At 47.5% G+C, this 24,620-nt stretch overlaps 3 protein-coding genes across 5 annotated transcripts in view; 2 read left to right on the top strand and 1 right to left on the bottom strand.

Annotated features, from left to right (window-relative positions):
* The window catches only part of Shmt1 (serine hydroxymethyltransferase 1), a 29,111-nt gene extending 16,599 nt beyond the window's left edge, over window positions 1-12,512 (top strand). For all 3 annotated transcript variants that reach the window (XM_046456665.2, XM_046456663.2, XM_046456664.2), the window contains 7 exons: window positions 2,499-2,580; window positions 3,067-3,279; window positions 4,926-5,042; window positions 6,687-6,809; window positions 9,514-9,630; window positions 10,828-10,938; window positions 11,281-12,512. In XM_046456665.2, coding sequence (XP_046312621.1) covers window positions 2,499-2,580; window positions 3,067-3,279; window positions 4,926-5,042; window positions 6,687-6,809; window positions 9,514-9,630; window positions 10,828-10,938; window positions 11,281-11,453 — 936 coding nt within the window. In that variant the 3' untranslated portion in view covers window positions 11,454-12,512. The remainder of the gene's footprint in view (window positions 1-2,498; window positions 2,581-3,066; window positions 3,280-4,925; window positions 5,043-6,686; window positions 6,810-9,513; window positions 9,631-10,827; window positions 10,939-11,280) is intronic.
* Smcr8 (SMCR8-C9orf72 complex subunit) lies at window positions 12,328-22,394 on the bottom strand. Its single transcript, XM_046456662.2, has 2 exons — window positions 19,358-22,394; window positions 12,328-17,190 (listed from the first exon to the last, which is right to left on the bottom strand). The coding sequence occupies exons 1-2, from the start codon at window positions 21,712-21,714 to the stop codon at window positions 16,737-16,739; spliced, it is 2,811 nt and encodes a 936-aa protein (XP_046312618.1). The 5' UTR covers window positions 21,715-22,394; the 3' UTR covers window positions 12,328-16,736.
* Top3a (DNA topoisomerase III alpha) overlaps window positions 22,288-24,620 on the top strand; it is a 31,708-nt gene continuing 29,375 nt past the window's right edge. The window contains exon 1 of the mRNA XM_046456661.2: window positions 22,288-22,895. Within this exon, the coding sequence (XP_046312617.1) occupies window positions 22,716-22,895 (180 nt within the window). The 5' untranslated portion in view covers window positions 22,288-22,715. The remainder of the gene's footprint in view (window positions 22,896-24,620) is intronic.

The raw sequence follows: 24,620 nt of genomic DNA, 5'->3' as shown, positions 1-24,620 counted from the left end.
AGGGTCTTACTAATTTGCCCACAGTTGCCTTGAACTTTTAATCCTCCTGCCTCAGCCTCCCACCCAGCTTCTTGTTTTCTTAGTGATTGAACCCAATGGCATTTTACCCACTGACCTATATCCCCAGCCTTTATTTTTAATTGTGAGACAGGTTCTAAGTTAAGTTGCCTAACCTGCCTTGAACTTGCAATCCTTCTTAGTTGGCTTCCTGAATTGCTGGGATTATAAGTGTAGCCAATGCACCTGTCACCCAAACAGCTTTTACAAGAGGGAAAAGAGGGCAAGACCAGGTAGGAAAGACTTGGTCATTCATCTCATTTCACTAAAATGCAGGAGACAAGTTTGTGGGAAAACAAGTGTCATTCAAAGCTGGCTTTTTGGAGGTAGATCAGGCCATTTTCTTTCTCAAAGCTCCATCTTCCAGGACTCCAGGGATACAGAGAGCTTTCATAAGAGGACAGAGAACATATTGGGACCAAAGGCAGAAAATATGTGTTTATATAGATTTAGCTAGACTGTGTTAATCCAAAGCTTGTCACAGTCTTAGCACACCTTCCCTCATGGTGGAGGGAGAGGAGAGGCAGGCCCTTCTGAATAAGAAACAATTCAGAGCTTTTAATTTCTTTCTTTCTTTCTTTCTTTCTTTTTTTTAAGAATTATGGGGCTGGGGAAATGGCTCAAGCGGTAGCACGCTCTCCTGGCATGCGTGAGGCACTGGGTTCGGTCCTTAGCACCACATAAAAATAAAATAAAGATATTTTAAAAAAGAATTAACAATACAGCTTATTAGTACTGAATTGTAATTTAGTGGAAATACAACTTAGATCAAGACTGTATTTTGAATATTCACAGAAAATTTCATGTCTGGTTGTACACAAAGTAGAGTCACATTCTTCATGTCTTCTTACGGGTACTTAGGGTAATGATGACCCTCTCATTCCACCATCTTTCCTACTCCTACGCCCCCTCCCTTTGCTTTTCCCCTTTGCCCTGTCTAGAGTTCATTTAGGGCTCTGTTACAGGGGGAAGGTGGGACCAAAGGTAGGAAATCCACCCTCTGCCTCAGTCTCAGTCTCTGTTGCCACCTTATCATATCAGAAGGAACATCAGCCTCCTGGAGGAGAGATAGAGCAAGTAAATTTAAGAAAACATCTTCCAAGGGAATTGATAGAAATAGTTTTTATTTTAAAAAAGTCTTTGAATTGCTCTGCTGCCATCTCAGACACCTTGTGTTACTTAATTTATGGTTTTTGAGACATAATAACTTTATTAAATTTCATTTTTATTGATTATATGTGCTTATGTAATTGAGTTTGGGTTTTGGTTGGGTGGGGGGTTGTAGTGGGGATGCAAAAAGCCCTTTGTGCCTGCTAAGCATGAGCTAGCTCTATCACTGAACTATACTCGGCATGATTTTTGCCTTTTGATGCAATATCCAGTGACTTTGTAAGTTAACTTCATTGTAATAGTTTGCCTCTGGGCTTCTGGGTTTTTTGGGTGCCCAATCATGCTGTTATGAGAATATCAGTTATTTATTTCCTTTTTCCTAATATTCATGGCTTTTATTTTGTTTTCTTATCTCATGGTAATACTGAAAACTTGGTCCTTGTCCCCAGTGCGGATACAATAATGAGGGCAAGGTATTAAGAAAAAGGAAAAAGAAGTTGTATTAATTTGCTGGCAAATGATAAAGGCCACAGACTCATGTTCCAGGGAAGCTGCAATTCTAACTGCCCCGGGAACAGAAGTCTTTTTAAAAGGAGACTACAAGATCTAGGCTTTAGGTGTGTCTATCAGGAATCATAATTCATATCCAGATGGTCACCTTGAGAACCATTTCTTAGATCCACTGTTAACAAACTCCCAAGTGTGGATTTTTTTATTCCTGTGGTCAGTGGTCTGAAGGACGCAATAAACACAGGCTAGGACAGGAAGAATGTTGCTTCCCCAGCAACTAGGGGAGGGAAGATGGAAAGGAGGAAGGAGAAAAGACAAACACATTAGTCTTTAAATAAGCCAGCAGTGGTCAGGCAGCAAGGTTTATGTCAGGTATAAAGTGTACCCTATTACATGGAAGGTCCTCTTGGTCCTTGGAACAGAAATGGTGTTAGGCAGGTTTTTTGTTGTATTTGCTTTGTTTTGTCTCATGCCTGAAGGTCACCATGTTTTGGACTGTGCATCATGTGTGAAGGCTATTTCTTGCATCTTTTTCTTTCTGTAGGGGCTTTGGGGTTCCTCCTTCTCAAAGGATAGCACCCCAGGGCCGGGGCTGTCTTTTCTCCTGAGGCCTTTCAGGTCATCCTTGGTTATGTGAGCCATACTTGGTTGTCTAAACTCCTCGTGCAGGCTGAATACCCCTATGCCCTGCACAAGGATCGAGGGGATCAAGTCCTAGTTTGGTACATGGCTCCTGTTGTCATGGTGGGTGGAAAGGTGGTGGGCATGGTTGGTTGACCAGAGGAAGCAGGTGAGCCTGTGTGTCCCTGACGCCCCCACAGGTGTACCCAGACAGTGGCTACATCAACTACGACCAGCTGGAGGAAAATGCCCGCCTCTTCCACCCGAAGCTGATCATTGCAGGTGAGGAGTGGGGCGAACAGTGGCCTTATTCATAGGCATCGCCCATGCCTATTACAGAGGGTATGAACAACAGTTCCATCCTGCCTTAGCTCACTGCTAGTTTCTGCCTTGGATGGCTAAACTTCTTGGCTCTAAGTACATTTTTTTCTTTAAGGACAGGTTTGTATTTCCCACCATTAGTACTCAGTGGAATAAGATCTGAGGCTGTTCTAAGAGAAACATTTAGAAATGTTAATCCCTCTGACTCACTGGCCTTCACAATTACAGGCCATCTCAACCACCATGGCCTTAAAAAGGGAGGTCACAGAGGTTACCTTTAGCACAAAGGTGGTTTTCAAGGGCACTCTCCATTTCTGTCTTCTAGTGATTTTAGGCGAGAAATCTTCAGGCCTTGATATCTTCACATCCAGAGGCCATTTTGTAGATTTGCATTGAGGCTAACTTGGCTCCTCAGGCATCTTTACTCTACTGTCATCCTTGTCTCAGGAACTAGCTGCTACTCTCGAAACCTGGACTATGAACGTTTGCGAAAGATTGCAGACGAGAGTGGGGCATATCTCATGGCAGACATGGCACACATCAGCGGGCTAGTGGCGGCTGGCGTGGTACCCTCACCTTTTGAACACTGCCATGTGGTGACCACCACCACCCACAAGACCCTGAGAGGCTGCCGTGCCGGCATGATCTTTTACAGGAAAGGTGAGCTTTTGACTTTTGGGTAGATGGGTATTGGGTGACATTTTTGCTGTGGGGGTTCAGGTTTGGTTGAGGAAGCTAAAAAAAAAAAAAAAAAACTGGAAATTCTTGAAAATATTAGGATGCAGTTCCTTAAAAAGCTACTTAGGAAGGAGCAGTGACAGGCTTTATGGAGAGGACCTACAAGGAAGTCCTGAGCAAGAATTGTAGCCCCATTCCTATGCATCCAAATGCTAGGAAAACAGGAAGGGGATCAGCAACTGCTCTGTGTTGGAATGATGCAGACGCTGGGTGCATGAACCTTAATGCAAGTTTTATCGTTTTAGTGGGGAGTTTCTCTTTCCTGTACCTTATAGCCCATCTCTAAGCCTTTGTGCCCCTTATTTTTAGATTCCCATACCTGGGAAATCACTTGAGCGGTCAGGTCCTTGGTTAGCCAGCCTGTGATGACATCTGTGCTCCAGCCTCACATGAGCAGAGAAACCCGCCCTCGATAGCTGCATTACTCTTACTCCTGGGCAGGGTCTCCTCGCCCTGCCCCAGCCAGGACTTGACCCAACGAGGTGCCCAGGCAATTTCCCAGAGCTCTCTTGTCCCTGTGCTCCATTGAGGTCCTTCTTCAGTGGGGTTGATGCTTTTGAGTCAGATGACCTGTCCCACCTGCCTAGGAGGCCTTTTATTTCTGCCATTGTATGTTAATGATTCAATAGACCCTCTGCTGGCTGACAGTAGCCAGAGGACCAGAGCAAATCCTGGCTGTCCCACACACTGGTCCCAGGCTGCCCGTGCAGCTTCTTGGTGCTTCATTTCTTCACTTCTGGAGTGGGGACTGGAGTAATAGCACCTGTCTCACTGGACTGCTATTCAGGAAATTAAATGAATTTATACAAAGTGCTCAGAGCAGTTCTTGGCTCCCAGGATATTCCAAATAGGGTTGTGGATGTGGCTCAGTGGTAGAGTGTTTGCCTGGAAGGTGTGAGGCCCTGGGTTCTATCCCTACAAGCACCAAAAAGAAAAAGAAACCTCTGTAGAGGTGTTAGTATTACTTATTTTTTTAAAATAGTAATTATTAAGTTATTACTGTGTGAATGTTTTCTCAGAAAGAAACCTTCCCCATCTGAGCATTATTTCTGTTAAGTCGCCTTCCTAGTCATCTTTAAAGAAATGCCAAAGGCATGTGCTTTGTTACAGTCTCGGGAGGGAAATTTCTGTTCCTTTCCACTTTAAGGCTTCATTATAGTCAGGTGTTATGAAGAAAAGAAGCCATAATAGATGATAGGTGTAGAGTGGAGGTGCTGAAGCCAGGGTTCCAGTCAGTGACCCATCCTGTTTCCAAAAAATCCCAGCAACTCAGGAGGCTGAGGTAGGAGGATCTCAAGTTCGTGGCCAGCCTCAGCAACTTGGTGAGGTCCTTCTCAAAATTAAAAATGCTGAGGATGTAGTTCAGTGGTTCAATCAAAAAAAAAAAAAAAAAAAAAAGAGGAAGGGGCAGCAGCAAGGGCCCCCTCTGCTCCATAGCCTTACAAAGCAGCTGTCCTCACACCAGGAGTCAAGGCAGCCTGGTGCTTACTATACCATAAACAGTGTAGGTTTGAGAAGATGGAGGGGTCAGCCTATAGGACTTCATTTTGATGGTATTTTTTACCCAGGAGTGCGCAGTGTGGATCGCAAGACCGGCAAAGAGATTCTGTACAACCTGGAGTCGCTCATCAATTCCGCTGTGTTCCCAGGCCTGCAAGGAGGTCCCCACAACCATGCCATTGCTGGTAAAGTATCACCAAGCCTACCCCAGAGCCCTTGGGTGGCACCATCAGCCACGATGACCTCCCATTTGCTCCAATGGTCATCCCATGGTCTCTAATTTCCATCTCACTTGTCCTCCAAAAGTGTGAGCCAGGACTTCCACTGGGGAGGGAACTTGGGGTATAATCTCTGTCAGGAGATGCTAACACAGAAGAAAAGGTGGACCACTGGGATTGGTACAAGATGAGGGCAGGAAGGAAGTGGTGTCTGCTCCACTCATGGCCATCCTCCAGTGAAACTGGGTCAGGCCAGAGCCCCCTTTGAGAAACAACAGAGAAGAACTCAAGACGGAAGAGGGCTCAGCAAATGTTGAGGAAAATTAGGATCCAAGCCCTGCCAGACAAGCTGCCTTTCCCTTGATGGATCCTGCCTGTCAAGGCACCTGTGTCTGACCCTCACACCTGGGGCCACACTGATAACTCCTGTGTTGATTCTGTGACTGCGCAGCAGGGTCTCACTGATATATTTCTTCTATTTGGACAAGTGACCAAGGACGTCTGTGATGGCCTGAGTTATCCCACTGTTCTCTTATAACAAGACGATTAGTGGAACTTGGGCCAAGGAGCTCAGGATGAGATGTGGCTTCTCAGTTAAGGAGAAGTGCTACTGTTTCCAAGGAGGAGACCTAAGAAAGCAGCCAGTGGTGGAATCTTAGTCCTAAGGACGTGGCAGGCATTGGGAGCCTAAGGGGAGTTTTCAAGTCCTCTGTTTGCACCTGCACCGTCAGTCTCCCAGTTCCTTCTACTCTGGAAGGCTTACCTAGTGCCCAGCCACTGTTCTCACAAACCCTGATGGGAGACTCAATGGCAGGACTCAGGTGCATGGATTTTGTGTGATCCTGCATTTTTTTCTGTGTCCATCTAGTAAAGGAGCCCTCAGCACTGAATACAGGTGCCAGATGAGTCTGGATGGCACATGGTAAAGCAGGGCTGTCCCTTCCATCCAGGCATGACCTGAGCAATCAGCCTAACTTGTATCTGCCCAACTTTTTGGGCAGCTGAATGATGATTTTCATACATCAAGCTTATAAAGAACTATGAAATCCATCTTGTTTTAAAAAGCTTTTACTTGGTAATCTATTAGCACTCAATTCCCATGCCTAGAGAAAGCTTACCTCAAAAGCAGTTGTTCAGAGAAAGGTTTCCTCAGTAAGGTCTGCAGTAATCATAGGGTTAAAGACATGGGGCTGGGGGTGTAGCTAGGTGGTAGAGCACTTGTCTAGCATATATAAGGCCCTAGGTTCAATTCCCAGAACCACAAAAAAGAAATATATCACTGGGCACTGTAGTGCATGCCTGCAATCTCAGCTACTTGGGAGACTGAGGAAACAGGTTTGCAAGTTTGAGATCAGACTCAGCAACTTAGCAAGACCCTATCTCAAAACAAAAAATAAAAAGTCTAGTATATAGCTCAGTGGTAGAGCACCCCTGGATTCAATCCCCAGTATCAGAAAAAGAAGAAATTTATATTATTTGACACTAAAATGTAATCCCCACAACCTTGGTTGGAATTGCAAAGCAAGGCAACATCAGGGGAAACAGGGCTGCTTTCGATTCATCATCTTTCAATTCTTTCTTGCCTTCCTGACCCACCATCTCCCTAACCAGGGGTTGCGGTGGCCCTGAAGCAAGCTATGACTACAGAATTCAAGATCTATCAGCTGCAGGTGCTGGCCAACTGCAGAGCTCTGGGTGAGGCCCTCACGGAGCTGGGCTACAACATAGTCACAGGTACAAATACCACATGATGTTGGACAGGCCTACTCTCCTCATGTGTGATCAGAATGTGGCCTACAGGGTGGTGGTTCTGGGCGCTGCAGGGCCTCCTTTGTGTCCTCCTCTCCCCCCATTCTTTTTGCCTTACCAGCTGCCCTGTCGGATGGGCCACACATGACAACAGAAGCCGCTACTTATTACCCAAAGTGAGGAATAGGTGTCCTCAGAACAGCTCTATGGGGCAGTACCTGAAGCTCATCTGAGAGGTTGGGCTGCAGCCAACACATTCCTGTAGGTGGCAGAGCCAGGACTTGAAATTGGCAGGACCCAGTACCCCTCTCTACGTTGTCTTGCTCTGAGGTCAGGGCATATCAGGCTGTCCCTGCTGGGAGGGAGACCCTGATTGGCTGCATGTTCCTGAAGAGTTGGCTTGCTGGAGACTTGTTTCCTTTAATACAAACCCTCTGGATCTGGTTGACCATGAGTGAGGTGGATTTCCAGGTGAGGACCCCATGGGTTGCCACCCATGTCACTGGCATTGCGGATTCCTCCAGAAAGGACAGCATTTTTCTCAAATCAATGTCAGTTGCCATGAGGAAGGGTGGCTTTTTTATACACAGGGCTGCCCTGTTTGTAGCGATGGTGGACCAGAAATGTGGGGTCATGGCATCTGTAGGCTTAGGGGCTTTCTCCCTGTACCCTAGCCTTCACTATCTACAGAGATCCCAGATCCCGTGGTTTAAGGAGTGGTGCTCCCACCAAACTGTCCATTAGTGGCAGAGCTGGCAGGGGCTGGGTGAGCTCCACCTCAGCCCTGGGCAATACCCACCCATCACGTTCTACTTGGCTTCTTTTCCTGTTTCATCCTTCACATCTTCAAGATATTGAAAATCCAATATCCAATGGAAATAGAAATCCCAATGTGGACTGTGACCTTCAAGGTCCCTTAGATTAGTTTCTTAAACCTGGTTGTGCACACAAATCCCCTGGGGATCCTGGTAAAACACAGCTTTGGCACAGCAGGTCTGTGGTGAGGGCTGCATTTGTAGCCATTCTAGCTCCCAAGTGGCACTGGTTGGGGAACTGCCATGGGAGTTGCAAGGAGTTAGGTCCTGTTCATTTTAGCCACAGGAAAGCCCTGGTGTCAGCAGTCTCGTCCACCTTCCTACACGCCAGGCCTGCCCTGTCCCTGGTGACATCATCTTTGCTCATTCTGCCGTTTGAGATGTGGTATAGACATGGAAGCAGATGATGACTGTGAATATCTACTTTGTGCCTGGCACCACGCCAAGCACTATGTATAGTGTCTCGTTTAAACCTCATGACAGCCTTTTGAATTTTTAGTCTTTTTATACAAATGGGCATTTGAGGTTCCAAAATGTTGAACTGCCTGACAGAAGCCACATTGCCAATCAATGGACTCAGCCACAGGGCTCCAAAGCTAAGCTGTCAACTTAGCTCCCCTGCATCTTTGAAATCATCCCTGCAACATAGCCATGCCGAGGTGAGAATTCTCTTATGTCCCAAATCCATGCCTGGCTTAATGAAAGTTCAAAGTGGAAAGACCCAGGGGCTCTGAAGAGTTTCTGGACCTTTGGTCAGGTCCAGACAGCTCTGTTGGCATACTATCATGATAGCAAATACCTGAGGTGATAAGTCTATAAAGAGAAGACATTTCTTTTGGCTCATAGTTTTGGAGGTTTTTCATCCGACAATCAGCCCCGTTGCTTTTGAGTCTATGGTAAAGTAGCATATTATGGCTGGTGTGTGTGGTGGAACAAAACCTCACTTCCTGGCCAGGCAGCAAAATAGAGAAGAGGAAGGATCTGTGGTCCACTGTTCCCTTCCCCCACCCCTTAAAGGTTCTACCATCTCCCAAAAGCATCACATGCAGACCAAGTCTGTGCCACGTGGACTTTGGGGGAACACTTAAGATTTCTGTACTACTTCGATAATATAGGTTGAGTATCCCTAATCCAAAATCAAATTTCGTGAACATGACAGGGTACCTAAAATATTTTGGATTTTGAACTTTGAGGATAGGGATGCTCAAACAGGAAAGTCTAGCAAATTATCCAAAATCTGAAATATATCAAGCATTCACAACTGTCAACCCCACCAGGGTTTGGAATAAAATGAGCAAGAGGCTAGCAGAGTCTTAACACCAAATATGTACGTAGTAAGTATGGTGGTTTTCCCACCTGGGCAGTAAATTGAAACCCCTACCCACCACTCTCTAGTGCTTTCTTAGAGGAGCTTGTAAGATTGGTGTCAGAGAGGCTCTGGTGTGGCTCAGTGGTAGAGTCCCTGCCACGCATGATCTATCCCCAGCATGGCAAAAAAATCAGAGTCACTTAGGAAATTTACAAGTTATTTGTCAGAAGCCACAAACACATGGACCCAGGGAAACTCCAACCTGTTGCTGACCCCTGTTGTGTTGTGTCATATCATGGGTGTTGGTAGTCTGAGCCACAAAAGCCACTAGATGTTCTACCAGGCAGCCTCACATTGGTCCTCTGTATGATACCCCTGTTTACACAGGTTCTGTCCCCTTATCAATTCCTAGGCCTGGGGCATCTTTTCTTGTGGGTAATTGATACTCGTGGTGGGTGCTTACTTCCCAACCTCCTCAGCCTTGGTCTCCTCCACCGGCTGCCCAGTTTCCTTCACTTGGCCTACAATGCACCTCTCATTCCATCATGTCTAATTCTGTTTCCAGGGGGTTCTGACAACCATTTGATCCTCCTGGATCTCCGTTCTAAGGGCACAGATGGTGGAAGGGCTGAGAAGGTGCTAGAAGCTTGTTCCATTGCATGCAACAAGAACACCTGCCCAGGTGAGACTCCTCTTTGATCTTCTTTCCACACACCTCTGTCTATATTTCTTCCAGCCCATAGTTTTTTGGGGTTTTTTTGATACTTATTTTTTAGTTATAGTTGGACACAATGCCTTCATTTTATTTATTTTTATGTGGTGCTGAGGATCGAACCCAGGGCCTCACACATACTAGGCAAGCAACCTACTGCGGAGCCACAACCCCAGCCCAGCAGCCCGTTGTTTTCTAATGAAAGTATTTCAGACCTCAGATGACTGGGGGACAAATATGCTCCATGCTAATGGGGAGCTAATCCTGGGCTTCTTCCCATATATTCCTTTGGGCTTGGTTCTTACCCTGCGGTGATAGAAAGGGAAAGGCTGATGTGGAGCCCTCAGTGTGGTATAGCCTTTGATGAGAGGTAGGACTTTTTGGAAACAAGCAGCATTTCTCAATGTATTAATAAAATGGTAACATATCTCAAACCTAGACAGATGTTGACCTTTTCAGGAGCAAGGGCCACAGCACAGAAGACTACTTTGCAGACCAGAACAGAATAGCCAAAATATGATCCCACCTCCTTGTGTCTTTGGTACCACACTAATTTTTTGTGTATTTTTTATTGGTTTATTTTTACTTACTTTTTGTTGTTGTTGATGATGATGATGATGTTTTAGTACTGGGGATTGAACCCAAGGGCACTCTACCACTGAATACCACCAACCCTTTTTCATTTTGAGACAGGGTCTTCCTAAGTTACTGAGGGCTTCTCTAAGTTGCTAAGTCTGGCCTCAAAATTGTGATCCTCCTGCTTCAGCCTCCCAAGTTGCTGGGATTACAGTTGTGTGCCACCACACCCAGCTTTTACTGCTAGTTTTTAAATCAGCTATACTCTTCACAGCTCTATTCTTGCTAGACCAAGCCAGGATCCGCAAGCCAATTCTTTTTGCCCATTTGTCCTTTTAAAATGCAAGCCACCAGCTGCATTTGAAATAACCTGTCCTGAAAATGACCTAGTTGAGGCAGGAGAGTCGCAAGTTCAAAGCCAGCCTTGGCAACTTAGCAAGACTCAAATTTTTAAAAAGGGCTGGGAATGTAGCTGTGGCAGTGCACTTGCCTAACATGCATGAGGCCTTGAGTTCAGCCCATGGCACTGCATAAAATAAATGCACAGTGCTCTAAGTGTAGCTTAGGGACAGAGCCCCGTTTGTCTTGTAGGCGACAAAAGTGCACTGCGGCCTAGCGGATTGCGCTTCGGAACCCCAGCACTGACATCCCGAGGACTCTTGGAAAAAGACTTCCAAAAAGTAGCGCACTTTATCCACAGAGGTAAGAGTAAGATTTGGCGTGTCTGCCACATTCTCCTATATGTGAAGTTTCTAACTGTGGCCAAGACCCTGCTATTCACAATGTCTATGTCAAGGCCAAGTTGGGGGTCAGGGGGCAGCAAAATCACTCTACCACATCTTATTTGAGAGGTCTGTAAATGTATGCTGCTCAGGGATGTCACACACAAGAATCACCTCTGAGGGGAACATTAATACCTATAGTTTGGTCACTCCCAGCTTGGGGACATTGCGGCAGTGTGCTTTGGACTTCCAACTGTCCTTCCTTTTGGGGTGGCTAGGGTGGGATGGACCCACAAGTGAGTCACTATGTCTTATGGCCCAGGGATAGAGCTGACTCTGCAGATTCAGAGCAACCTGGGCTCGAAGGCCTCCCTGAAGGAGTTCAAGGAGAAGCTGGTAGGGGATGAGAAGCACCAGAAGGCTGTGCAGGCCCTCCGGGAGGAAGTGGAGAGCTTTGCTTCTCTCTTCCCTCTGCCTGGCCTGCCTGACTTCTGAAGTTGTCATCCTACTCCCTGCACTTGACCTGGCGCCACCACCGCACACCAGAAGGGCAGACAGGAGCACTGCCCAGGGAGTCGCCTGCCTGAGGACCCAGTCCCTCAAGAGAGATGATGGAGGTGCCCCACAAGGGACCTACTAAGCCCCTCTCTGCCATTTTGAGGGCATTTCTTTTGGACTTTTCTTGTTTTCACAAATTGAAATTTATTTAAGACTGATTGTTAGTAATTCTTAGGTTCTTAAGTAATTTAAATTTGAACCTCTGATTTTCAACAGTTGTATTTAATTCTAGAAAAAGAAATACTGTATAGCCCTTTAGCCTTAATCATTTAGACAGCAGTACAGGAGAAAGCTATTAGAAAGATTCCAGTATTTTCCTCTGCATTCTCTAAGTTGCTGGGCTCTCCCCTGACTTGCTGCGACAGGTTAAGAAATACCCCAGTTCACAGCTTAAATGGTGCCCACTCTTCCTGTTTTGTTGCCCAATGGGATTGTTGCCAAAGGAGCACTGAACTGTGACCATTACAACTGGAGAGGGCAATTCTGAAGCCTCTGCTGTGTATTTTAAATTACAAGTTAGACAAGTATATACAAGGTGTACCCAGTACAGTGGGAGCATTTGCTGTCAGCACCTCAAAGTCTGTTGTAAAAGGGCTGGGGGTATAGCTCACTTGTAGAGCATGTTCTTAGCATGCATGAAGCCCCATGTTTGATCCCCAGCATCAAAAATAAGTGTTATACAAACGATCTGTTCCACCTTCTATCCAAAGAAGGGCCCAGTCCCTTCTTGGTATGGGAGTCAGCCAGGGGCCAGAGGCTTTCCTGCTCCACCCGAGAAAACCAACTCCCTCCTATAATCAGGAACTCAATGTCACCTTCCCAAAGAATCTTTATTTTTCACATAGCTGGAATGCAAACCATAGATGACCATTTTAATAAGCACAATCGAAATTTTAACCACAGAATGTCTACAAGAATTACAGCTTTAAAAAATACAACCAATTTTTATATTTCAAAAATAATCTGAACTCAAATAAATTAATTTCTTAAAAAGTCTACTCTTCATACTATTTGTTTGGCATTTACTCTGGTTAAACTCTTATGCAGTAAAACACCTGTGAGATGCTGTCAATGCATCAGTCCTACTCCAGCTCCAGCCACTGTGACAACTGCAGCTTGTGGGGTTGGGATACACATTCACAGATACCACAGGAACATGCAGTAGTAAAATAGCTTTTTAGAAAATAACAAGAGTTCATCACAGATTATGCTTCTAGCTGCAATCTTAAAAATGGCATTTATCTCCATTCAACCTGTGGCTCCAGCCTGGATACAGCTCCCTGGGGTCCTGTCTTGCAGATGATGTTCCTTGTGGCCTAGGATATAGTCTGTTGGTGTTTCTTCCACTGTGTGTAGGGACAACTACAGTGTTCTTCATGGGTATAGGTGACAAATCAGTTCCCATCCCTCTGCCTTTGATTTAGGAGCTGAAGATAACTGGACATCCCCTAAGACCCTGTGTGACACCCCCATTTTGGAGCTGAGAAGTTCCTCCCAGAAGCCGAGCTCCATCCCAGCAGGTTAACATGCTGCTGAGTGCTCATTCCCCATCCCAACATCCCCATCCCCTCCTGCCACCTCTTTCCCAAAGCTTTTACAAACCTTATAAGGCTCAAGAGGTCAAAGGAGGGGCTCAGGAAAGCTTAGTGTGCCCTGCCTTATCAGCTGAGATTGACTTCACTTTTACAACCAGAAGTAGAAATTTGATGCTTTTCCATTTTATTTACAGTCTATTAATGATAAATGTCTTCTAAAGATTCCAGTTGTCACTTCCAATCATGGTACTGGGACAAAGACAGAGCTTGCCAGTTTGCTTCAAAGTGCTTGTGATCTCTCTAGGGAAGCAGAAAGTACAGGAGCCCAGGAGAGGCCTGCCTGCCTGCTCTGAGGGTCAGTTCCCCCACTGGCCTTGTACATGTAATGACTCATCCCTATCGGCTGAGTTGGCACTACCAGCTGTACAGGGAAGGTACAATATGGCAGCACAAGACGCTGGCTCACATGCATAGTTCAGGTTGTGGTGTAGGACATGTGTTCAGCACTAGTCTAGTATGCATGCAAGATGTCCAGGGAGTAGAGGCTGCTCTCTGCCTCCACACCACATGGCTCAACTGCAACAGCCCTGAGAACTAGGGTGGAATCTACTACTGGCTTTCCTAGGATATTGAAATGGGGCTTATTGTGTGGGGCTGAAATCTATAGTTTGCTCCAGCAACTGATCTGAAATACGTTAGATATGTCTGAAATAATCAGTCTATTTCCAAATTCAGGAACAATGTAACTTCAGTCATTGTTGTAAATTATGGAAGAGTTACAAATGCTAACATCCACAGGTTTCACTGAAGTAGCAAGATTCCTAGGGAAATAGTCATCTGCTGTAGAAGACTATGAGCTCATCTCTAAAATGGAGCTTCTGAAAGTCAGTAGTGTATTAATTGGCAGTCTGATAAGGTGGTTCTTAACCAGGACTGCTTTAAAAATTGTGGGGAGGGAAATATTGGGTTAGAGGTCCAGTTGAAACAAACCTCAAACAACTAGTTTCAGTACCAGAACCCTCAAAGCAATTGTTGGGATTAAAGTAATAAGGGGCACTAATGTCACCTCCTTTTGGGGAAGTGTTATTTTTTAATGTTGTATGAGGAATACTTCAGATGAAAACTCTTGAAGAGATCCTATTACAAAGGTCTCCCATACCCTTGAGGTGTGTAGATGGGAAATTTCTGGAAGGTTGATTCTTCTGAAGTGGAGGGGCTAGGGATTGGCAGAGCATTGGTATTAAATGCCTCTGCCCAAGCTATGACTCAGTGTCAGCACCACTTTCAAGATCCTTCTAAAAGGAAGCACACTTTGTATCAAATAAGCCTTTGAAACCACTATGTGGAAAAGCTAATTTTTAACCAAAACATAAACTGGGAGTTCAAACATTATAGTCAGTGAAGCCATAATGAAGAACCACTTTGAAGGAGAGGTGTCCCTTTTTGCCATTTCTGTGGCTGTGGCTGCCCCCTGGGCCATCTGCTCCACTAACTCCCCACCAGTCTCTTGCCTTTTACTTCTCTGAGACGCCCTTGAGGCTGAGTGCCAAGCAGATACTCCCCAAAGGGACTGCCACTTAGGACCTCTCAGTGCATGGCTTTAGCTTCCAGAAAGCCAAGTGTGGCTGTTCAGCATCTGCCTGAAGCTCATCTTCCACCTTTATCAGTTCCCCTAGCGAGCACAGTGTTAGCCATGAAGTTTCTGTGCTGGTGTGACACATAGGAAAGCCATGGCATTGGTGCCAGTGATAGTTTCCCACCTGGTCATTTGGACTCCACAGACCTTCCCTCCCTTAAAGATAAAATATCAAAGTTATGTCCTTGGAGGCAGGAGAAGATAGCACTTAGCCACTCAGAAATCAAAGTATATCTGGAACCTGACGGGGAAGCAAGAACAGGTCGAGGGAGCCCACAACAAGAAAGTCAACAGATATTCCAGTCAGAAGCTGCCAAGGCATCCTGGTGACTTCTGTGAACGTATGTGCTGAACACAAGGACAAAGAGAACCAACAGAATACAGGTAGAACCATCTGCCACAAAAGGTTTTCGGTTACAACCTCAGAAGCAAAATTACACCCTGTGACAGGAATGGGGACCTTGACTGAAAGCCAGTGGCCAGAGTCAACAGGCCACATCTTTGTGCCAATGACAGACAAGGAAAGTGATGTGACACAGACTTTGGTCACTCAGCTTCCACTAGCAGTCTCTGCCCCTCAGTAAGAAGTAGAGCTGCCTCCCTCCATGAGAAACCTTGATGGTGGCACAGGATGACAGAGCAACCAGGACCCCAGAGATGCACACACAGAGCTGACTCGGGTCCAGTTTACTGCAATTTTCATGGAAAAAAATTTTAAAAGAAGCAATACCCAGAGTTTTCCCCTCTAAGGAAAACACTTTTTAAAAAGTATGACATTTTCAAGATTGTGAGACCCCCTCTGTCTGCACACCAGTGGCAGCGGTGGAAGAAGCCCTAGGGAGGCCGTGCTGGTTGCCATTAGTGGGACAGCAACCAGAGGGTATCTCCTTCTCAGTCTCAAATGCCTTCCTTGAAGGGGGACTCACATGGGGATTATCATGAGCTGTGGGGACAGATGAATGCAGCTTTCCAAAAGATAGGTCTATAAGGAGAGCCACATGGGCGCTGGTCCAGGAAGACCCTCCCATTTCAATTCCGGCTGGCCAGGATGACCACCCACACTATCCAGCTGAACAGAACCCTGGTGTGACCCAGTCCAGAAAACCCCATGAGAGGTAGTAAAGTGGTTGCAAAAGCTTGCCGTGGGTGGCTACTGGAGTGTACCTCTACCAAGTCTCAGCCTGTCTGCAGAGCTTCCTAAGGGAGACAGTATTCTTGTACTCTGGCTGGGAAGAGCCAGTGGGAGGCCCAGGAGAGCTGCAGGCAACTCGTCTCTTGCACAGTGATCATGGCCTCATGGCCCTATGGACTATTTCATCTGTAGCTCCCAGGACAATCCTCATGCTGGCTGTGATCTTCTGGTTCCTGCTTCACATCTGGGCCTAGTGATGCCCATGAGGAATGATCTCTAGGGACCATTTACAGGCGTTTTCTTCCCTGGCAGAAGTGAGGGCAGAACCAAGGGGCTGCTCATTTCCTCTGGGGTATTTCCATTCCCTGGCTAGCCAGAGCTTTCTCCCTCCAATCTTCATTTATGGGTCTTCTCCGGGATGATGGGCTCCAGGAGGCCAAATAGAGGGCCACAGCAAGGGTCTCAATGAGGCAGTAGATGTTCTCTCGTTCAGTTTTCCACCAAATTATCAGTTAGGAGGATGCTTTCTAGCCAATTTTGCCATCCCAGAGTCCAGTAATGGTGAATAGCCAGTGTTTATACCTCTTCCCATCAAGGAACCTAGGGTCTTCTCTGCCCAACTGAGCCACTGACCCTCTGAAATCCAAGGACACCCCCTATCTGGGCACCACTGACCAGGGAGCTGTGAACACCTGTCACTGATCTTCCGTGTGCCTTCAGAGCCAGGTTCCCACCTCTACCCAGCCCATCTCACAAACTGCCCAGAGCCACATGGGAACCACAGCTGCCACCTCCGTTTCCTTCACTGACGCCACCAGAGGGCTCAACAGTCCAGCTTGGACAACCATCCGGTCATGCCAATCCCTCCCCTTCCCACCCTGAGTCACAGGTCTTGGTCACAGTGGCTGGGACCAACTTCAGATTTTATACAAAAAGCTGGGGACATAGTCAAACCTGAGCATGGGGTGACTGGACCCAGGAGACTCCTGCATATAGTGCAGCTTTAGCAGCTCAGCCAGGTACTGGACCACCCTGACATCTTCATTCACCAGGCCCAGGTTCAGCCTCAGGAAGCTCACCTGGCGGCTGGCAACCAACTCCTCCGTCTCCTTGTCATGGGCAGGCAGGTGCAGGTGGTGGCAGAAGGTGTAGAGAAAGGCCTTGGAGCACAGCTGGGTGAGCATGCTCTGGACGTGCAGATAATAAGTGCTGCCCCGCTTGATCTGAGTGCGATGGTCTGCCAATCGGGGCACCAGAGTGCCCCTGTACAGGGGGCAGCGCAGGGTTTTGTTGTCCAGATCCAGGATGCTTGTGTAGCGGCTATAGCGGCTCAGGGCATGGAGGGTGCCCGCACTGCCAGGGGAGGCCACTCTGAAACAAACAAGTCAAGGTAAGGAGGAAGGGCAGGGATTAGGAAGATGGAGGGGCAGATGCTATGATTATGGGGCTTGCTGTCTCCAGGATAATTCCCACCCATCCAACACACACTGTCTCCTGGAAAGCAAATCTGATCATCAGGCTCTTCAAAGGGCTCCTCACTACCCTCATAACCAAGTTCAAATACCTTGGCTTGTTTATAAGGCCCTGTGAAGTCTGATTCCTGATGGCTTCTGAATCCTCTTCTAGTAGTTACCTGAAGGGACTTTCCTAGAGCAGGCCAAGCCTTTTGTGGGGCTTCAAAAATACCCTTCCTGTTTGCCTTGCTTACAATGCCCTTCTCTCTGCTTGGGTTTGACTCATGCCTATTTAAATCATATTCTTCCCTCCCTGAGCTGCTCTATGTTCCTCTGCTTCTGTGACTCTGGGACCAGGGTCCTTACCCTGAACGCTTCTCTATGAGGTAGAGATAACAGTTCCTACTGTTACATTCCTTGTTGGGTCACTGCAGTGACAAAATGAGCCATGTTAGTATGGTGACTAGCCCACAGTCAGTGCTTCTGTCATCATCATTGCTACTCTGAGCTCAGCACTAACCAACGTGGCAACTGCTGTTTACTCACCTCCCCACTTCACAAGGAGCACTGCTATCCTAGAGATCTAAGACTGTACTGATTTGGTCTCATCCCTCACATCACAGTCAGGAATGCACAAGAAGCACTGCATTCTAGAGATCTAAGACTGTACTAATTTGGTCTCATCCCTCACATCATAGTGAGGAACGTGATGTGTACTACAGGAGGGAAGGAGTGGCTCACCTTGTAATCCTGGCACTAGGCAGAATCTGGCATTTAGTTGTCCTCATAAATATTTGGCAAATGACCATTCAGTGATCCAACCCTCTTATTTTTCTTAGAATGGAGGAGTGACCCCAAAATGAATGGGCCAGTATAGGGTGGCCCCAGAATTCAGATTTGAGACTCCCTCTTCCCCTCCAGGGGGCAAATATACTTCCTACAGGCCAGCAACCTTGCCTGGCACCCTCACCCCATCACTCACATATCATTGCCAACCTTTCGAACTTGGCCAGCCTGGCCCTCAGAACCCCTCCACAAGGCACTCCAGCCTTTCACCATTATGGACCACCCTGATCCAGATGAGTCATCATGTGTTGACAGATTGATGAACTATGAGCTTCCCCTACTTGTGTCTTAGATTCTCTACCTCTGACAAGTTAAAAGTTGGGATGATAAGAGTGAATTGGAGAACAGAGGGAGGGGTGTGGGGGGGATACTGACCCATCATTCCATAAGTATCAGCAACCAAAAGCCATCCAGGAAGGCCTTTCTTTTCAGGAACTGGATGGTTTCCCTGGGAGGCCCTAGAATGGCTCATTCAGAGCCATGCCTGGTCTCTTACTTGGTCTTCCTGACCCAGTGAGTAGCCAACCTACCCTCCTGTTCACTCAAGCCAAAGACCCAGGTCCTTCTCAAAGCACCATCCCCTCACTTCCTATGTGTCACTAAGTTGCTTCTTTGGTCTTCTCAGAACACAGGGAACATCCCATTTATCTACCTAAATGCCAGTGCTCTGGTCACCTGTCTTCTCTCCTGAATATGAATTCTTCCAGAGCATTGGTCTTGCTCAGGTACCTTCAGCTTGTCCCCAGAACCTGCTGGCACAGCCTGGAGTGGATTCTCCACAAGTGATTTAAGTCAAGAAGTGGCACTTGCTATAACACCACCATCACCACCCCAGTAGTCTAATGCAACAAGGGTCGGAGTGAGGTCCATAACTTCTACTCCTGGGGCAAATAAAAAGGGGACTCGGGAGGTGGTGACCCATGTAAAGTCCATGTTCTTACCGCAGACCAAGAATCTTTAGGGTAAAGCCTAGGAATCCATGATTTTAAAAAATCTTCCCAAATAATTCTGACACAGCAGGGGGGCAGATGGGTTGGCAACCACTTAGGAAGTATGACCCCCTCCCCCAACCCAAGAGGAAAGGAAACAGAAGTCAGAGAATAATGACTTGCCAAAGCAACACTATCAGTTGGTGTTGGGCCCTGTCTAGAAACCAAGTTTCCTGGTTCTGTCAATGACAGCAACCTGCCTTATCTCAAACTGACCAGGGCCTTTCCCCACCACCTGGAGCCAATTACCTCTGTAGGCCAATAAGTTTCCACTTCTGAAAATCCATAATGTGCAAAGCGGAGGAGACCCAGTGCTTCACAGGTTTGGCATAGCGGCCGTAGTTGGGGACAAAGATAGATAGTGCTGTCACAAGCTTCCTGACTATAGTCTCGTCTTCCCCAAGGACTACTAGTGTCCTCCCACTGAGCAGGGAGTAGATGGCTGGGTGGGCAAAAGGGTACTGGCGGATGAATTTTAAGGCGTTCTGGCCAGCCCGCTTTTTGTGCCTCTCAGAAGATGGGCCAACAGGATGAGCAAAAGAGGGAGTCCTGTCCGAGCTGGTAGAGGCCACACTGCTTACATAGCTGGTGGTATCCGAATAGTTGTCCAGGCTGGTCTTACTGACATCCCGGCTAGCCAGCAGATAGCTTGGGTCCAGCTCATAAGCTGGGAATGTTTCACAACTGTTGTCTCGGGAAGAAGGGTTGGTGTTTTCCACAGCAAAGTCCACATGGAACCCTTCATCCTTTTGCCGGTAGCGCTGTGGGGGGATGCTCACCACACCATCCTCATCAGAGAAAGTGTGGGCTGGAGTGGGGAGTGGCACCAGCTGACCATCACTCTCTTTCCCAATACAGCAAGAAGAGTCTATTTGGGATGGGGTATTTTCCAAGCTGCCCTCTCCAGCCTCACCCAGCTCTGGTGGACTGATGCTTGCTTGAAAATGGATGGCCCCCTCATTATCTGCATAGGATTCTTCTTCATTAATGGCACTTGGGTAGCTGGCCTTAAAGTCATCAGGGATGAGGGCTTCAGAAGGACAGGTGCTCAGAACTTCAATACTGTCCTCACTGATGGTCCTGTGGCTAACTGCTTTGCTCCGGACCACCTGGGGGCTCAATGGTACCGTGAGGCTGCCCTGGCTGTCAGATTTAGACAGCACACAGGTGGACTTCTCCGTGCCCAAAACCTCAATGCTTTCACCACTGCTGATACTCCCTTTCATATCCATATCCAGGTAGTCTAGGTTTTCCTGGGGGTCAAAACTGCTTGGCTGTCTCACCTCTACTTTGTATTCCTCATCTCCAAGTTCCTGCTCCATCTTTATCAACACAGACTCCACACTGGACTTGTAAGAACCAACACTAATTAACACTTTAGGAATTGGGCATTCTTCCAAAGGTCTGGAAAGCAGCTTGTCTTGTCTGGGCTGAGAAGGTACACTCTCTTGTTTCTCCACCACCCTGTCATCAACCTCTACAAAGTCTTCAAAGAGGAAGTTTGTTATGTGCTGCTGTTTTAGAAGTGCTCTGTCAATCTGACTAGTCAGGAGGTAGCACAGGTCTCCTCTGAACATGTGCTCGATGTGGCTGAGCTGGGCCAGGGTCTGGGTAAAATACTCAGTGTCACAGAGTTCCTCCAAGGTCTTCAACTTCTTGTCAAAACACTTAGTGGACTTTGCCTTGATGAGTTTGGGGATGTAAGCTGGTCGGCAGGCATAAAGGTCTGTGTCAGCAGACTCATCAGGATTAGAGGTAGCAGATGCCTGGTTGGCCTGATCCTGGGAGTGTTGTATCTCACCAGAAGACAAATCAGACCCCTTCACCTTCCTATGAGGGTATGAGCGGATCTGCTTCAGCAGGTCTTGATGTTCAATGATGGACTTCTCCACACTGGCCAGTTCATTGGCTTTCTCAATGGCCTGAGATGAATAAAAGCCTTTGTCATTGGCTTTCTTCTGGATCTCTGTTTCTGTGTGCAGCACTGTCCTAGTGTAATCCAAGTCTTTCAGTTTTTTTTCAAGTTCTCCAGCAAATGCCTTCCTGTTGCCCGTCTTTAAGCATTCCGATGCTTTGGAAAACTCAGCTGAAAGCTCCTGGAACTGCTGCATGATTTTATGCTGGTCTGCGGAGATATAAGCCATGCAAAAAGGCCTCACAAAGCCACGGGCCTCCAGGTCATACAAAGTAAGGTGGTGCACATACGCAAAGGCTCCTTCCTTGGAGTCTCCCAGCACTACCTTGGAGTCCTCCACAAAGTTTAGCTTGGGGTAGGCAGAACCTGGAGGGTGGCCCACGAAGGAAGCTTGATAATCCACAGACATGATCCGCAAGGAAAAGTAATTGAGATCAAAAGAGCCAAAAACTTTGGTGTCATTAGGGATGGTCAACAAGGGTTGGGGTCCCACCTGCTCAGAGAACTCGGAAATAAGGATGAAATCCCTCGAGAACTTGGCCCCGGACAGTTTTGACCACGGGTTGGCCCCCTGGCTGGCGAAAGGGAAGAGTGGCACTGAATACTCCTCCGGCAGGGCCGGCTCATTATAAGGCTCTTCCTCGTATTCTTCTTCTTTGGTGAAGGCCACCACGTCAGGGGCGCTGATCATATTTCCTGATAAATGGAGAGAACATTGAGAGGAAGTGGGAAGCAATGCAGGGTTAATCACTGCGACTCAGCCAGGAGGAAGCGCGGTCCTTGCTGCCTCCTTTGAGCCCCCAGGGGTCCTAGGCTGCCTCACACACAAGATGGCTGGAACTTCCGCAACTCCCTCAGAGAGGTAGCTCCTCCAGAACCCTCCAAGTCCTCATGAACATCAAAGGCCCAAGTGATCAAGGAGGCTGCTTGCTCGCCTCTTCCTCCGGCCAGCGCGGCCAGCCAAGGCACCTGCAGCGAGGTCACCAGCACTCCCCCGAACACGCTGCGACAGCAACAGCCCCAGCCCCGGATTGGGTACCCAACACGGGCTACAGGCCGCCGCAGGAGTCAGCCAAGGTTGCCGCCCCCACGGCCAGAGGGCAGAAACCGTCGCGGCTTCTTGGACGCCACAACCCGGAGCCAGCTATCGCGGTGCCGCCATCTTGGTATCACATGACTCGCGGTCATCGGTGTTGCGTGACCCGGAAGCTCCCGTGCGGACGTCTGAGCTAGAGAGAAAAAGCTCGTTAGAGACAGAGCACTTTGGACGGGACTATCCAGCGGGCAGCCTCTCCCAACGATGAGTCCTATTACCAACCACTGTCCTGAACCAAAGGGAAAGTGGGGCAGTGCGGAGACCCAGAGAGGGGAGCGGAAAAAAGCTTGAACGAGAGTTCCGGGAGTGCAGGGCAGTCTGGGAGTTGTGGTTCGTGACCGCTGTAGGACGCGCGCCTGGCGGAAGCAGTCCAGAAAGGCGGGCGGAAGTAGGACCCTGAGGTGCGGGGATCGTTGTAGAGGCGGCAGCGGCTGGGAGAAAGCCCATTGACAGCTTTCCAAAGGCCTGGGAGTTGGCTGGACGAAAGCGCGGTCCGCGCCCAGAGATTCTAGTTCCCTTGCGGTGGGCGGTACCGGCTTCCCCGACATGCTCGGGCAACTGCGGAGTGTGATTGACTGCGGGCGCGGGGCCTAGGGATGATCTTCCCGGTCACCCAATACGTGTTCCGTTGGCTGCGACAGTCTACATGCCGTGACTTGTCCCGCTCCGCCATGGAAGTTGCCTTCCGAGGCGTGCGGAAAGTCCTCTGTGTGGCCGAGAAAAATGACGCGGCCAAGGGTATCGCGGACCTGCTGTCCAACGGTCGCATGAGGCGGGTAAGAGAGCGCTCTGAGTAGGCTCGGCCCCTGGAGGGAAGACCACCGAGCGGACCGCGTAGTGGGCGTTCATAACCAAGAGGAAGGCTACTTCTCCCCGCTCAGTCTTTGCCGTCTCTCGCCCAGACCACTGCCGAGGCCGCTTGTCTGCCCTCCCAAGCCCCAGGTTCTCCTCCGACCGATGTGCGGTTTTAAATGTAGTTAGGGTGAATCCCGCATTTGCTCGAAAACCTTTGATCTGTGCCCACAACAGCTTTCCCAAACTTGATCAATTCTCTGAAACTCCTGGGATACTGGGTCTGGAGTGGTTCTAGGGAAATCTGTGTTTTAATATTTTCCCCTTCTGATTCCGAAGTTCAGTGCAGTTGGAAACCCCTAATCATACTCCTTAACTTTTGAAATTGGAGTCTTGGCTGATGGCTCCCCAGTCTTCCTCTGCCACAACTTCTGCAATCCCTTTGATTTTTTTTTTTTCCTTCTCTAATCGCACCTTGATGGGGAAGCACTGTAAAATTTGGGAAGTAGAAGTGAAGTCAACCTTGTTCCTACTCCTACGGATGAAGGCCATTTGTTCCTTCATCCTTCAACATCTTTGCTATTTCAAAGCCATACAACTGCACCAAGAAACTAGTAACCATGGCCAAATCATAAACTCCTTTATCAAAATTTAAGTCCCTCAAAGGCAGGAATTGTGTTATTCAGTGCACACTGACCATGGAGCAGGCTCTGTTTTAGGGATAAATGAATAGGACCTGCCTACTATTGTTAAGGATGTATTATAGGACAGATGGAAAACAGACTGCTGGGGGCTAGGAATGGGGCTCAGTGGTAGAGCACTTGCCTAACATGCTCAAAGTTCTGGGTTTATTCCCCAACACTTCAAAAAAAAAAAAAAAAAAAGACTATTGGATACTGGAATCTACTAGAGATGAAGCAAAGAAAGGAATGGTGGAGAGAATGTCTGGGAAAGACTTCACAAAAGAGGTTACATTTCCCAGTCCTCAGGTGACCTTTCTCTTCTGTTCAGTGCTGGTAGAAGAACTTTGAATGCCAGTTGGGAAGATGGGAACTACTCAGAGAGGGTCTTGCTTATCCACACTTGCAGCAGCAGAGGTGCTTCATAGGTTGGATTTTGGTTGCAGCTTATGGTGTCATTGAATTTCAGAGCCAGGGGAAATAAAGAAATAACTTTATTCAAGAATAAATTGGAAAAAAAAAGAGTTAATTGAGGGGCTGGGGGTTGTGGCTCAGCGGTAGAGTGCTTGCCTAGCATGTGTGAGGCACTGGGTTCGATCCTCAGCACCACATAAAATAAATAAAGATCCATCGACAACTAAGAAAAATTTTTTTGAGATTCAGAAATGTGAATGACTTGGTTGTGGTCACTAGTTTATTGGTGCACTGTTATGATCTTGAAATCACAAAGATATTGGGGGAGGGAAGAATAAAAAAATGTTCAAGAGACTTTGTCTGAATGAGAGCACTTAATGCCATTAATTTGTCATGTGACCTTGGACAAGTCCTTTCTCATCTCTGAGAAGATGTTATATTAGCTGACCTCAAGCTTACTTTCCAGAATAAAAATTCTATGGATTCTAGCCTAACACAGTGGCACACATCTTATAATCCCAGCGACTCAGGATAGCAATACCCTGTCTTGAAAAAAAAAAAGCTGTTAGTAATTTAGCCCAGGGGTTGGAGATTTAGCTTAGTGGCAGAGTGCAC

Source organism: Marmota monax, unplaced genomic scaffold, assembly GCF_021218885.2.
Source record: "Marmota monax isolate L192 unplaced genomic scaffold, Marmota_monax_Labrador192_F-V1.1 WCK01_AAM20220418_F8-fsc00501, whole genome shotgun sequence".
Taxonomy (NCBI): domain Eukaryota; kingdom Metazoa; phylum Chordata; class Mammalia; order Rodentia; family Sciuridae; genus Marmota; species Marmota monax.
This window is presented reverse-complemented; position numbering and strand designations above follow the sequence as displayed.

Bases quoted from the DNA above. Each gene is read 5' to 3' on its own strand.
- Smcr8 (XM_046456662.2), bottom strand. From the start codon at position 21,714: ATGATCAGCGCCCCTGACGTGGTGGCCTTCACCAAAGAAGAAGAATAC. The intron at 17,191-19,357 runs GTAATTGGCTCC...TGTTTGTTTCAG, and splicing joins AAACTTATTGGCCTACAGAG to AGTGGCCTCCCCTGGCAGTG.